The 15,520-nt window shown below is 36.5% G+C and overlaps 1 protein-coding gene across 1 annotated transcript in view; it reads left to right on the top strand.

Moving 5' to 3' along the window:
• Positions 1 to 14,493, top strand: part of Rlf (RLF zinc finger) — a 71,783-nt gene extending 57,290 nt beyond the window's left edge. Inside the window, 17 exon segments of the mRNA XM_047566927.1 lie at positions 3,764 to 3,905; positions 9,601 to 9,820; positions 9,823 to 9,930; positions 9,933 to 10,490; positions 10,493 to 11,049; positions 11,051 to 11,119; positions 11,122 to 11,317; positions 11,320 to 11,403; positions 11,406 to 11,751; positions 11,753 to 11,949; positions 11,952 to 12,404; positions 12,407 to 12,442; positions 12,445 to 12,531; positions 12,534 to 13,334; positions 13,337 to 13,417; positions 13,420 to 14,055; positions 14,058 to 14,493. Of these exon segments, the coding sequence (XP_047422883.1) occupies positions 3,764 to 3,905; positions 9,601 to 9,820; positions 9,823 to 9,930; positions 9,933 to 10,490; positions 10,493 to 11,049; positions 11,051 to 11,119; positions 11,122 to 11,317; positions 11,320 to 11,403; positions 11,406 to 11,751; positions 11,753 to 11,949; positions 11,952 to 12,404; positions 12,407 to 12,442; positions 12,445 to 12,531; positions 12,534 to 13,334; positions 13,337 to 13,417; positions 13,420 to 14,055; positions 14,058 to 14,236 (4,750 nt within the window). The 3' untranslated portion in view covers positions 14,237 to 14,493.
• The last annotated feature ends 1,027 nt before the right edge of the window (positions 14,494 to 15,520 follow it).

Genomic DNA, 15,520 nt, shown 5'->3' with positions numbered 1-15,520 from the left:
AAGTGGTAATTTTGAGTGCTTGCCTAGCATGCACAGGTCTTGGGTTTTAATCCCCAGCACCACCCAAAAACAAATGAACAAAAAAGGTAGCTTTGATATGAGAAGTATCAGTAGAGCTTTTTTTTTTGGGGGGGGGGGGAATGCCAGGGATTTAATTGAAGGGCATTCAGCCACTGAACCACATCCCCAATCCTATTTTGTACTTTATTTAGAGACAGGGTTTCATTGAATTCCTTAGTGCCTGGCTTTCTACTAAGGCTGGCTTTGAACTCATGATCCTCCTGTCTCAGCCTCCTGAGCTGCTGAGACTACAGATGTTCAGCACTGTGCCCAGCCAAGAATTTTTAAAATGTGACAAAATGGAAATACCATAATAAAAGTAATAAAAACTGTCACATTTATTTTTATTTTGGGAGAGTTTTTTTTTTTTTTTCCTAAACATGTATGCTAGCATTTATTTCTTTCAAGTATCATTCTTGAATGAGGTCATCATGAAGATAATATTTCAAATGTAGACTATGTAACTAGCACCCAGAACATTTTTATTTGTTGAGATGTTTCCTTCAGAGACATTTACAAACCATAAAAAAAATTTTAAAAAAAGAAAGAAAACTACAGCAGTCACCAAATTATTTTTCTTAAAAGGTTTATCACTTAGTTTATTCATAAACCCCAGAAGATTTTTGACTATCTGAAAGAAAGAAAAAAAAAAAAAAAGAAATACTGGAGTAGTAAACGCCCTGTAGATGTCTGGCATTGGTAATATAATTCCAGTAACCTTGCAAACAAAAAAGGTAACCATTCCAATAAGATTGATGTATCATCAATGTGTAATTACTGCTGCTACTCTAAAATAAAATCATACAGTTGAATTTTGAACCTCCTTTCAGTCAATATTTGATGGACTGGCCTTTTCTTTTTGTAACTTATTTGACCTTAAATTTTGTATATTGAACATTTTGTTTCTTAAATATATTTACCTGTCCATTCTGCACCAACTGAACTATGATATATCAGGATTATGAGTGTTTTCTAATTCACAATTGTGTCCCCAGCACCTGGCAAAGACTAACTTGTGTTTTATTCAACTGAATTTTGTAAGGAAAAAGATCATGGGATCAATTACTATTTTAGTGACCTTCTTTAGAATACAGTCATTTTTTTAATATTTTAATATCTCCCCTATATTGTAATAATTGAAGAAGAATTGTCCTAGTACATATATGATCCAGCAGGCTTTTAATTACTGTTGCCTGGTGATTTCAGTGTTTCATTATGCAGATTTGAATGGATAGTTGAATACTAATCTTCACATTCTCAGGAGTATACACTGGTTGTCATGGTTTCAGGCATGTTATATGTTTGAATGTTGAATGGGTAATAGTAGTTGTAGAACCTGATTTGTAGCTTTGCAAATATACAACATGTAACAGTATGCTGTTTTTTGATCATGCTTATTTGGAGTTAAGACATAAATGTGAAATCCTATTTGAACTGCACGACATTATCAAAGCCAGTTACAATTATGAAGATAAAATGTAAACAACGTCAACTATCTAAAATTCACTGACTAGCTACAAGTTTAAAGTTAGGCAAATCTGCTAAAGTGGTTTTAAAAGGTTGGTTGAAAACCAAGGTTTTTCAAATGCTTTTTAAAATAGTAAGTCAGAATGTCTAGGACTTGAATTATTCCAAATTAAGCATTTTGGGGCTCTATATATTTTGAAAGATACTCCTTTTTCTCTCTGGGCATATATATAATTCTTAATTGCCTTTGTTCTTTACAATTTTGCACTATTCTCAGAAGTTTCTGTTAAGACACTTAAATCTGAATAAAGGCAATCTTGTGAGTATAAAAATAATCATCTCATTTTGCCTGACTGGTAGCTGTTTTCAAAGCTGGCCTACCTCAATTTTTATTTCCAATTAGGAGAGCAGCACTGGTCAATATATAAAGACATATTTAAAGTCATCTTAATTTAATGTTATTCATTAGATATTATAAGCTTTGCTATGTATTGAGACACTGTATTTGCTTCCATCTTTGAAGCAGGTTTTATTCCTACTTAAGAGTTTCAGGGCAGGAGATATAGCTCAGTCGGTAGAGTGCTTATCTTGAGGCCCTGGGTTCAATCCCCAGCACCGAGGAAAAAAAAAAAGAGAGAGAGAGAATTTCACCTTATGAGCCAGGTGTGGTGGTGTATACCTGAAATCCCAGCAACTCAGGAGGCTGAGGCAGGAGGAGTACAAATTCAATAACAGCCTCAGCAACTTAGCAAGACCCTGTTTGAAAATAAAAAGGGCTGGGGCTGTAAGTGCCCCGTGCCCCTGATCCCTGTGTTCAATCCTTGGTACCAGAAAAGAAAGAGAGAATTTCACCTTGTGATAGCCCCAGTTACCACTTAAGAAACATAAGAAAATAAATTCTGTTAATGTTTATTTTCAGACTATTATAAAAATAGGTGTTTGGAGGTTGGAAGTATAGCTCAATTACCATTGAGCAGTTGCCTAGCATACTTCAGGTCCTGGGTTTGGTCCTCAGCATTTAAAAAAAAAAAAAAGCCATTTTCATTTTTTAAGCCCCAGGTTTGTTTTTTGCTTCTTAGAATAGTCTGTGTTAGCTAGGTACAGTGGCACACGCACTGTAATCCAGCTTCTTAGGAGGCTAATAAGATAGGATGATTGCAAGTTTGAGAACAACCTCAGGAATTCAGCCAAGACCCTGTCTCAAAATAAAAAATAAAAAGGGCTGGAGGTGGGTCTCTAATAAAATATAAAAAGGGACTGCAGATATGGCTTGTTCATTAAAAGCCCCTGCGTTCAATCCGTAGCACCAAAAATAAATAAATAAATGAATAAATAAATGAGACAAATAAATAGGGCAGGAACTGTAACTCAATACCCCTTGGTAGAATACCCCTTGGTTCAATCCCCAGTACTGCAAAAACAGAAAAAGAAAAAGAATAATCTGTTAATAGCACGATAACAAACATATCTGTGTTTAAAAACTGACTTATGAAAATAATGTGAGCTTTTTTATGAAAAACACTCAAATAATATATAATATCCATTGAGTTGTACTTCAAAGAGCTACTTTTTTTAAGTGGTAGCCTTCTCTTCTGTTCTGCTATTGACTTTCCTTGAATTCATATTTACATAACATTTCTGTTCTTGGTGGTTTTCAGTTTTCCAATGCTTTTGCTTTAGTATTTCCTCTTACCTATTAAATATTTTTATCTAATTCTCTTCAAGCTTTCCTTCGTTTTCATAATGAATATTTTTAGGATTTCTGTGTGTTGGCCATTTCCTGGAGTGCCTTTTTATGTAGCTTTATTAGTATTTAAACATTCCAAAATACAAGCTTAAGTAGCATCATGACATTTTAGAGCAGGAAAGACCCAGTAAGATCAGTGTAGAAGTGTGCCCGTAGACTCTTTATTAACTCTATTGATTTCATTGGTAGTATAGTCTAATGATGCTTTCCTAATAAGCTAGCATGTAATTCAGTCAGTATAATTAATAACCAATGTTAAAGATAAGACCTTTCAGAACAAGGTGGAATCTAAATTAAAAATTTTTATATGCCATCATAAAGGAAGTAGTCTTTCACTGATTTTGATTTTCTGCAAACAAAAAAGAAGTAAATTGGAATTTTCAGAGAGAATTCTTAACAATGTTACCAATTTGGGAGGTTTTTCGGAGTGAAATAGTACATACCAGTTGCTTTAAATGCTTTAACATAATATTTTCTTCTTTTTTGCAGGGAACTGACTCTCTTTTGGAGTAAACTGCAAAGAAGAATTGACCCTTCTTTAGATACTTTTTTGGAGCGCTGTCGCCAATTTGGTGTCATAGCTAAAACACAGCAGCATTTGTTTTGCTTGATTAGAGTTATACAGACTGAAGTGAGTAATGTATGCTTTCTATGTCGGTTGTGGCTAAAAAGAAGAAATGAGTGATGTAATTAACTCCTCAGGCAATTCCTATTAGATAAGGGAAAAGGAAAGATAATGAAGTTTAATAAAATTGTTTCTGCATATTGTCTTCTTAGAAATCCACATATTCATTTTTGCTGATTTCTTTAATGGAAAGTAGCAATTTGAAGTGAAGACCATCTCCCCTAAGGGAAGGGAAGATTATGTTTCCTGTATCTTTTCCTAGAATAATGCTGTATATTTTTTTACAGGCAGGTTTGCTTGCTAATTAACATATAGTATTATAAATGAAGAAAAAAAATTGTTTTTACCTCCTTGGCAAAGGAGTGGTACCTTTTCTAGATTTCAATGTAGAAAATCCAATAATAGAATAGTTGAAAAATAAACTTTTTAAATACAAGTTGTAAACTTCTATACAGACAAATAGAAGATAAGTTAAATATTTTGAGTAAAGGTTTTTTCCTAAAATGAGATGAAGTGTCCTAAACAAAACCTTATTCTCGTAGGGGCATGGAATGAGAGTTATGTTATACTCTATTTTTTTTTTCTCTTAGTGTCTACTTATGTCTGAGCTTTTAATATGCCTGTACCTATAAAGGTTCATGATTTTATGTTTTATGGGTTACTTATTTGGTATCATCCAAGAAGTGTTTTTATTAATGTCAAGGAACCGTTGCATCTTTGATAATCCATTCACCTTCCCCAATGCAATGCTCCATATCCTATCCTTTACTTGAAATACATTGATCTAGTCTTCTCCATTGAAGACAGGAAAGGGTAAAAATGTCCTCTGCCCAGAGTGTCACAAGACTAAAATCAAGGTGTCAGCTAAGGTAAGTTTCTTATGGGAAACTACGAAAAATTCATTTCCAAGCTCATTTTTATTGACAGAATTCAGTTACTTAGAGTTATAGGTCCGTCTTTTCTTTCTGGCTATCAGCCAAAATTATCTCAATTCCTAGAAACTGTATTTACAGATTCAACTTATGCTTAAGGGAAAAGATTATATAAAAGTCAGAGTCTACTAGGAGTCGTTTTAGAACCATAGAAAATGAAAAAGCCATTAGATGATTAGAGAAAGTGAGTTTCTGAACTGGGCCAAGAAATTTGCTGTCCACCAATTTGATTATAGAATCAGAACCATTTCTCTTGAATATAAGTCTAGGGCACTTTTTACCATAATTGCCTTACAATAATTGGTGTGAAGGATAGATGACATATGAATTGGTAGTTGAAAGAGGAGTGAGTATAGAATGCCTTTCGAATTGAGACTCCATGCTGGATGCTGTGGTGTGCACCTGCCATCCCAACTGCTCAGGCTAAGGCAGGAGGATTGTGAGATCAAGACCAGCCTGGGTAACATAAGTGAGACCCTACCTCTAAGAAAATGAAAATTGAGCCAGGTGCAGTGGTGTATGCCTGTAATCCCAGGAACTCAGGAGACTGAGGTTGGAGGGTTGCAAGTTCAAGACCAGCCTAAGCAATTTAGTGAGACCCTGTCTGAAAATAAAAAAAAAATTTAAAAAGGACTGGGGATGTGGGTCACTGGTTAAGCACCTCTGAGTTCAATCCCCAGTATCAAAATAAATACATAAATAAGTAAATAAATAAATAAAAATGGAAACTCCAGCTCTTTTAAGAGAGTAGTGTTTTAGTCTATATTATCTAGACTCTGGTTCTATTGCAAATGGAAGCTGTCCTACAATGGTAATAGCTCAAAGTAGATAGAAGTTTCTCCCTTTTTCATATAGAAATGCAGGTGTCCAGATAGATAGGCAAGGTTGCTTTAGTGACTCCACATATCAAAAAGCCAGGTTCCTTTTATCTGTCATCAATACAAGCTCCACTTCCTAACCATTCCAATCCTAGCTGTAATGTTTCCATTCCAGATAGCAGGAAGAAAAAGATGAGGGTAGGACAAATCACACCATGACTCACCTTTTCCCCAAAACATACACACAAGCATGTGACCATATCTAGCTGCAAGAGAGGCTAGTAACCAGGTACACTGGCACACATCTATAATCCCAGCTACTCAGGAGGCTGAGGCAGGAGGATTGGAAGTTTGAGGCCAGCTTGGGCAACTTAGTGAGACCCTTTCTCCAAGAGTGCTGGAGATGTAACTCCATGATAGAGCACCCGTGGGTTAGATCCTCAGTACTGGGAAAGGGATTGTGGGGCCTAGGGAATATGTTCATTATTACAGGTGGCTCTGTAACTGGTTAAAAAAGGTGTTGTTTTCGTAGAAAAGAGAAAAGGATGTTAAAAAGCAACTAACAACAAGACACAGCCCAGCTGGATGTGGTGGCACATGCCTGCATCCCAGTGGCTTGGGAGGCTGAGGCAGGAAGATCATGAGTTCAAAACCAACCTCAGCAACTTAGCAAGACCCTGTCTCTAAATAAAATATAAAAAAGGACTGGGTTGTGGCTCAGTGGTTAAGCGCCCCTGGGTTCAATCCCTGGTACCAAAAATCAACAACAACAAAAGACACACAAGACCTTGGGATGGATGAGGTTAATGATGCTGAAAATCCTGTATGGGCATTTGATCTCTTGCAGAAGCCAATAGTATAGAATAATAGAAAGGTCCTTAAAATAGTGCCTCTTTATTTTCTGTGCTCTAGTTTTCTACAAATAAAGAGCTTAAGCCAGACCATCATTTGGAGGTACTCAGAATAATTGAACTTTGATTCTGTGACTTGAGAAAGTCAAGTGAAAAGGATGACTTTTCAGTATCATGAGTATATCTAGGACTTTAAAATTAGTGAGGCAAAATGAATGTAAATGTGGTTGTTTTTTTTTTTTTAATTTTGTATTTGTACTTTTTGGTTATATATGACTAGAATGTATTTTGACATATTATACATACATGGAGTATAATTCCCATTTTGTAGATTGTACATGATGTGGAGTTAAACTGGTCCTTTATTCATATATGAACACAGGAAAGTAATGTCCAATTCATTCTACTGTCTTTCCTTTTCCTATCTCCACTCCCTTGCCTTCTTTCCCCTTTGTCTAATCCAAAGTACTGCTATGTGGTTGCTTTGAAGTAGATGTGAGAAGGGGGATCATCTTGGACCTAGTTCAATATGACCATTTAATATATTTTCATTTTTGATGTAATATATTATGGTATTGTTCTACTGGAAAACATGACTTTGTCTGGTTTAATCCCGTCTCCTTAATAATAAAGAAGCTGCAAATGAGAGAGATGTGCTGCCTTGTTCACAGCAGTCTGGGCTAGACTGGATGGATGGATGGATGGATGGATGGATGGATGGATGGATGGATTGGATGGATAGATTTTAGTGCCAAGGTTTGAACTCAAGGGCACTTAACCACTGAGCCACATCCTCAAGCCCTTTTTTGTATTTATTTTGAGACAGGGTCTCACTGAATTGCTTTAGCCTCACTAAGTTGCTGAGACTGGCTTTAAACTTGTAATCCTCCTGCTTCAGTCTCCTGAGCTGCTGGATTACAGTTGTGTGCCACCATGCCTGGCTTGGATCTCTTGATAATAGCGTAAAGTGATATAAGGTTGTCATTTTTAGGTAAGAGCATAGAGGACTTGGAGGAAGTCAGGTAAATTTTAAAATAATTCACAGGCTCTCACCAAGTGATTATTACTTAACTCCTTTTGGAAGACTGTATGAAGCACACTGCACTGAATGTCCATTTTTTTCTTAAACATCCTAATCTGGTTGAGATGGTAAAATTTGTGAAATTTCTAACACTTTTGGAAGAAAAATAACTAGAAATACCATTACACATTCTGAATAGATCTGTCAAGAACTTAATCGCTAAAGGAGTAATGAATAAATTAGAATCAGGATATGGAATGTGGAGCTGAATTTTGAAGAAATTGATAGATTTTAAATCAGGAAACTGCCAGAACAAGAGTGGCTTGGCGGGCTGGGGAGATAGCTCAGTTGGTAGAGTGCTTGCCTTGCAAGCACAAGGCCCTGGGTTCAATCCCCAGTACCGCAAAAAAAAAAAAAAAAAAAAAAAGAGTGGCTTGGCATATTTGTATCAAGGGCACATGGAATATAGCCAAATCAGTTAAGATTGGGGTCAGTATATATAATAAAAGTGGTTAGGACCTTTGGCTCTGGAAATATACCATATGTTTAAATTCTTGCTCCTCTGCCCACTAGCTGGTGTTGCCATTGGACAGCTTAACCTCCTGAGCCTTGGGTTTTTTATCTGCAGATGAGGACAATGTATGCAAAAGAGTTTATTTAGAATAAGTGCCTATGATAACTAAGTTTCTGTAAATTAATAGTATATGTTTCCAGTATTTAGAATGATGCCTAATACAAATAATTGCTTAGCAAATGTTTTCTGAGTTTAATAGTGGAATTTATTCTCAGTTATTTTACATGGTATTCTGTTGAGTATGCCAGCAGTGTAGCGATCACTATTATATTACCTTTGTGTGTGTGTGTATGCATGTGCATTTGTGGTGCTGGGGATTGAACCCAGGCCCTTGTGCATGCAAGGCAAGCACTCTACCAACTGAGCTATATCCCCAGCCCACTTTACATTATCTTATTTCATTTTTCATTTTTATAACACTGAGTAGAAAAATCTAATTCTACCACCTTTGTTAATTTACCAGTTAAGTCACTGATAGTAAAGGGAGTTGAGGAATTCATCCCTTTAGTAAATCATGTTCAAAGACCATTAGATTCTGACTTTGTCTGTACTTTTAGTCACTATATTTTAAACCATTTTCCCACATATCCCACTTCTTTTCTCATGCTATTCTCACATTCCATTTTAGCCTCGTCAAATAATTATTTTGTATACACTAATCTTTACCTCATGACAAGATCATCTTCCTGATTTTTTACTATTTTTGAGAATTTGCTCTGATAGATTTTCTAATTCCTGATATTTTTCCATGGAAAAACTGAGATTTGGGGCTGGGGAGATAGCTCAGTCGGTAGAGTGCTTGCCTTGTAAGCACAAGGCCGTGGGTTCGATCCCCAGCACCAAAAAAAAAAAAAAACCTGAGATTTAGTTCACCTTTGTCTATGAAGTACTAAATTCTTTTACAAGAAAATAGAAAAGAATCATTATTTTAGCTTTGGTTGTGAAAAAAAAAAAAAAAAAACAGGTGTTCATGAAACAGTGAAGTTCCTTAAATTGAATTCAGTTTTAGACTAAATTCTGTACCTGTTTCCTTTTTAACCCAGCTTACCACCATTTTTAAATCCTCATTTGTCCTGGATTCCTCTTAACTCATACATATTTATTGTTTATATATTTGACACATAGATAATTACCTTGAGGGTTAGGACTTCTTGTTTCTTTTAATGAACTTTTTATTTATTTTATAGTTGTAGATAGACAGCATGTCTTTATATTTTTAATGTGGTGCGCTAAGGATTGAACCCAGTGCTTCACATGTGCTAGGCAAGTACTCTGCCACTGAGCTACAGCCCCAGTCCCAATTGTTGTTCATGGTTGTAACATCTTTCTAATACAGTACTTTGCTTCTTGAAACAGGAAGGATCTAAATGTAATTTGCACGAACCAAGATTTAAAATGGAATTTAAGAAGTCTAAAGGTTTTGAGAGCTAAAATACCTTATTAATGAGAATTAATTTTATCTCTATATATATTTAACAATGACTTTCCTTCTCTCTTTCTTACAGGCACAAGATGCTGGTCTTGGGGTGTCAATTTTATTATGTGTCAGAGCTCTTCAACTCAGATCAAGTGAGGATGAGGAAATGAAGGCATCAGTTTGTAAAACAATTTCCTGTCTTTTACCAGAGGATTTAGAAGTTAGACGAGCCTGTCAGCTTACAGAATTCTTAATTGAACCCAGTTTGGATGGATTTAATATGTTGGAAGAATTATATTTGCAACCAGATCAAAATTTGATGAAGAAAATGCACCTGTTCCAAATTCTCTTCGATGTGAGCTCTTACTAGCTTTAAAAGCCCACTGGCCTTTTGATCCTGAATTTTGGGACTGGAAAACTTTAAACGACACTGCCACCAACTCCTAGGACAAGAAGCCTCAGATTCTGATGATGATTTAAGTGGCTTTGAAATGTCAATTAATGACACAGATGTTTTAGAGTCATTTCTCAGTGATTATGATGAAGGTAAAGAAGATAAACAATATAGAAGAAGAGATCTGACAGATCAGCATAAGGAGAAAAGAGACAAAAAACCCATTGGTTCTTCTGAAAGATATCAGAGGTGGCTTCAGTATAAATTTTTCTGTTTGTTATGTAAGCGAGAATGTATAGAGGCCCGGATTCTTCATCATTCTAAAATGCATATGGAAGATGGAATTTACACCTGTCCAGTTTGTATTAGAAAGTTCAAGAGAAAAGAAATATTTGTTCCTCATGTAATGGAACATGTTAAAATGCCACCAAGCAGAAGGGAACGCTCTAGAAAGAAATTACTGTTGAAAGGCTCTCAAAAGAATATTTGTCCCAAGAGCCCCTCTGCAACCCTGGAGCAAAATCAGTCATTGAATGAACAAGCCAAAGGAGAGTCTCATGAATATGTCACATTCAGCAAATTAGAAGATGCCACCTGCAAGACAGAGATTTGTATCCATGTCCTGGTACAGACTGCTCCCGTGTGTTTAAACAGTTTAAATACTTAAGTGTGCATCTTAAAGCTGAACACCAAAATAATGATGAAAATGCCAAGCACTACTTGGATATGAAAAATAGAAGAGAGAAGTGTACTTATTGTCGAAGGCATTTCATGTCTGCTTTTCACCTGCGAGAACATGAACAAGTGCATTGTGGTCCTCAACCTTATATGTGTGTGTCTATAGACTGTTACGCTAGGTTTGGATCCGTAAATGAACTACTCAATCATAAACAGAAACATGATGATCTTCGTTATAAATGTGAATTAAATGGCTGTAATATTGTTTTCAGTGACTTGGGACAGCTTTACCACCATGAAGCACAACATTTTAGGGATGCATCTTATACTTGCAACTTTCTTGGCTGCAAAAAGTTCTATTATTCCAAAATTGAATACCAGAATCACCTCTCGATGCATAATGTTGACGGTTCAAATGGAGACATAAAGAAATCAGTGAAACTTGAGGAGTCTGCAGCAGGCGAAAAAACAAGATTGTGTTGCTCAGCACCATCTCCTCGACCAAACTGATAGATCACATTTACCTGAGGATCTTCTTTCTGTACAGGATCAGCTAGTTCTCAAATAGATACAGAAACTGCAGAAAATCTGAAAGAAAACTCTGACAGTAATTCCAGTGATCAGTTAAGTCACAGTTCTTCAGCTTCAATAAATGAAGAGTTAATTGACACACTGGATCACTCTGAAACCATGCAGGATATATTATTATCTCATGAGAAGGTATTTGTACCCTCCAATTAAAAGAAAAATGTTCCAGTATGGCAGTTTGTTTTGATGGGACTAAGTTTACCTGTGGTTTTGATGGCTGCAGTTCCACATACAAAATGCAAGAGGGATGCAGAAGCATCTACGGAAGGTACACCCATACCATTTCAAACCCAAAAAGATAAAGACAGAAGATCTCTTTCCCTGTTTAGGTAATGAACATAATCAGACAAAGTTTGATGTAGATCCTAAACCTAGTTCAGATACAAATAGTGACTCCCCAGATGAAGGTCTAGATCACAATATTCATATTAAATGTAAACGAGAGCCTCAAGGTTATTCCTCAGAAGCTTCCATTTGTGCTTCTAAAAGGCCATGTACAGAGGATACTATGTTGGAACTTTTGTTACGTTTGAAACATTTGAGCTTGAAAAACTCAATAGCACATGGATCTTCTCAGGGTCATTGCAGGGTACCCATCCAGTGGTGCTAAGTCTCTTCAATCGGTTTCATCTAATATCTCAGACCTTAATTTTCAGAATCAGGATGAAAATGTACCAAGTCAATACCTTGCACAGTTGGCGGCTAAGCCTTTTTTCTGCGAGCTTCAAGGATGCAAATATGAATTTGTGACCAGAGAGGCTTTGTTAATGCATTATCTTAAAAGCATAATTATTCAAAAGAAAAAGTCCTTCAGTTAACAATGTTTCAGCATCGGTATTCCCCATTCCAGTGTCATATTTGCCAAAGGTCATTTACAAGAAAAACACACCTTAGGATTCATTATAAAAATAAACATCAAATTGGCAGTGACAGAGCAACTCACAAACTGTTAGACAATGAAAAATATGATCATGAAGGCCCATGCTCAGTAGATAGGTTGAAAGGTGATTGTTCTGCAGAACTTGGAGGTGATCCCAGCAGTAACTCTGAGAAGCCACATTGTCATTCTAAAAAGGATGAATGCAGTTCAGAAACAGATTTGGAGTCATCTTGTGAAGAAACAGAAAGTAAAACATCTGATATTTCATCACCAATAGGCAGCCATAGAGAAGAAGGAGAAGGAAGAGAGGGGAGAGGTAGCAGGCGAACTGTTGCTAAAGGAAACCTGTGCTATATTTGAATAAATACCATAAACCATTCCATTGTATCCATAAACTTGTAATTCCTCATTCACTAATCTAAAAGGCTTGATTCGCCATTATAGAACTGTACATCAGTACAACAAAGAACAATTATGTTTAGAAAAGACAAAGCAAGAACCAAAAGGGAACTTGTAAAATGTAAAAAGATATTTGCTTGCAAATACAAGGAATGTAACAAACGTTTCCTGTGTTCCAAAGCTCTTGCTAAGCACTGTAGTGACTCTCATAATCTTGACCATATTGAAGAGCCTAAAGTACTTTCTGAAACTGAATCTGTGGCAAGGTTTTCCTGTAACCAGCCTCAGTGCCCTGCTGTTTTTTATACATTCAGCAAGTTGAAACACCACTTGATGGAACAGCATAATATTGAAGGAGAAATACATTCAGATTATGAAATTCATTGTGATCTTAATGGTTGTGGCCAGATTTTCACCCATCGCAGTAATTACTCGCAACATGTATATTATAGACATAAGGACTATTATGATGATCTATTCAGAAGCCAGAAAGTAGCAAATGAAAAGCTACTAAGAAGTGAAAAGGTATGTCAAACAGCTCACACTCAGGGGCTTGAACAGACTACCAGGAGGTCATTTAATGCTAAAACTAAAAAATGTGGTTTAATAAAAGAAAAGAAAGCTCCAATTAGTTTTAAAACAAGAGCTGAAGCCCTCCATATGTGTGTAGAGCATTCTGAGCACACACAGTACCCCTGCATGGTTCAAGGATGTTTATCTGTGGTAAAGTTGGAGAGCAGCATAGTGAGGCATTACAAACGTACCCATCAGATGAGCAGTGCCTATTTAGAGCAACAAATGGAAAACCTTGTTGTTTGTGTTAAGTACGGTACCAAAATAAAGGAGGAGCCCCCTTCTGAAGCAGAGCTCTGTATAAAGAAAGAAGAAATATAAACTGTGAATCAGAGCACCTGAAGCACAGCCATTCCCTGGGTGACAGTAGTGCACCCCTCCAGAACACTGATTCTTCCATGCAGGTGAAAGGGATGGTGGTCAGAAAGGGTGTGCAGAAAGCAACCCAGCATTTGATACAGACACTCTGCTCTACAGGGGAACTTTGAAATGTAACCATAGTTCAGAAACCACTTCTCTGGAACAATGTAATATAGTTCAGTCTCCTCCCTGTAAAATAGAAAATTCCATACCTAATCCCAGTGGGACTGAAAGTGGGACTTATTTCCCAAGTTTCCAGCTGCCTTTACCAAGGATCAAAGATGAAGAAACTGGGCAGCACACTTCAGGGCAAGAAAACACTGTAAAAAATTCAACCCATGTCCCAAAAGAGAGTTTTAGGAAACATTCACAGCCCAGGTCATTTGATTTGAAAACTTACAAACCTATGGGATTTGAATCTTCATTTCTGAAATTTATTCAGGAAAGTGAAGAGAAAGAGGATGATTTCGATGATTGGGAGCCTCCAGAGCACTTAACATTAAGTAATTCTTCACCATCTAGTAATGACTTAACAGGGGATATTACTGCAAATAATATGGTGAATAACAGTGACCCTGAAGTTGACATACCTCATTCTTCCAGTGACTCTACAGTTCATGAGAACTTGACTGCAATCCCACCTTTAATAGTAGCTGAAACAACAACAGTTCCTCCTTAGAAAACCTGAGGGTCGTATTGGACAAAGCATTAACAGACTGTGGAGAGCTTGCCTTAAAACAGCTTCATTATCTTCGGCCAGTGGTTGTCCTTGAAAGATCAAAGTTTTCCACACCAATTTTAGACTTGTTTCCAACAAAAAAGACAGATGAGCTTTGTGTAGGAAGTTCCTAAATAACAATTTTGTTTCAGAAACAGACTGGCTCCAACACTGCAACATGGGGACAATAGCCAACATGAACAAAGGCTGAGAACCAGCCACACCATTGTTTAGGGTAGAATAGGCTGTGTATTTACATGAATGTATAATATCTACGTCAGCAGTATTGGCTGAGTCCATTAGCTCTCCAGTTGGTTTATTGATTGGGTTTTTTGTTTGTTTGTTTATTAAAAAAAAAAATGGAACTGTACTCTTGTTTGGTGCTAATTAATACATCAAAATATACTGGGGCTTCCTTTTTCAAATTAAGTGTGCATGATTGTATATGAAACAAATACTAAGGTCCCAGGGTGGGAGGGCTAGGGAAGGGATATGGCGTTCTTACTTGACTTGAATGTGCACCCAAGGGTGCTTTGTGTAATATATTGTACACTACAGCATCTATATTTTTTGAGTTGAGTTTCAATAAATTACAATTTTTCACCCATTTCTTGTTTACTCATAATGAGTTTTCATGTCACACATAAACTGGAATTACACTTGTATTTTCTGGAATGTGCACTCATATTTTACCCCAGTAATTTTTTTGTTAACCAAATCATATCAGATCAAGGTTCTTTTTGAATGACCCTTGACTTTTTGTAGAAAGAAAATTCTGAGATAGTAATTAGCTCTGGAATTCAAGATAGCTCCAGAGAAGGAGGTTCAGAAGTTGACCAGTAGAAAGAAAAGTGTACGCTAAGCAGAATGTGAGGGGCACAGCAAATTCAAAGGCCTTTTTCCAGGGAACTACAAATAATTTGATATGCTAGCAGTAAAAGGGCCGAGATTATTGTAGAGGTAAGTAGGAACCTGTGTACATTGAAGAGTTTGGGCTTGAATCTATAAGCGACTGAGAACCTTTGAAGGATGTTAAGTAACACATTCAAATTAATTTATAGATGACTTGAAATGTGGAGTGTGATTTGAAGTTCCAAGTATGGGATAATAGGCAATATGACTGTTGAAGTAATAACAGCAATTATAGCAAAGGGAAGAGCAGATGAAACAAGATATGTAAAGAGACAGGATTGTTGGGACTTGAAGGGTGAAGAAAAGGATTTGAGGAAAACTTAAAGATTTGGCAGTTATGAAACCAATAAGATGGGAATACAAAAAGAGATGGATGGGTGTTTGGGAAGAGCATGGCAAACTGATGAGTTTGGTCATGTTGAGTTTCAGTGGACAGTGAATGACAAGGCTAGCAGTACGTTCTCACAAATGCAGCAGTTTCATTGTCTGTTCTTATGAGGTTTTCA

This window comes from Sciurus carolinensis, chromosome 1 (genome assembly GCF_902686445.1).
Source record: "Sciurus carolinensis chromosome 1, mSciCar1.2, whole genome shotgun sequence".
In the NCBI taxonomy this organism is placed as follows: Eukaryota; Metazoa; Chordata; class Mammalia; order Rodentia; family Sciuridae; genus Sciurus; species Sciurus carolinensis.
This window is presented reverse-complemented; position numbering and strand designations above follow the sequence as displayed.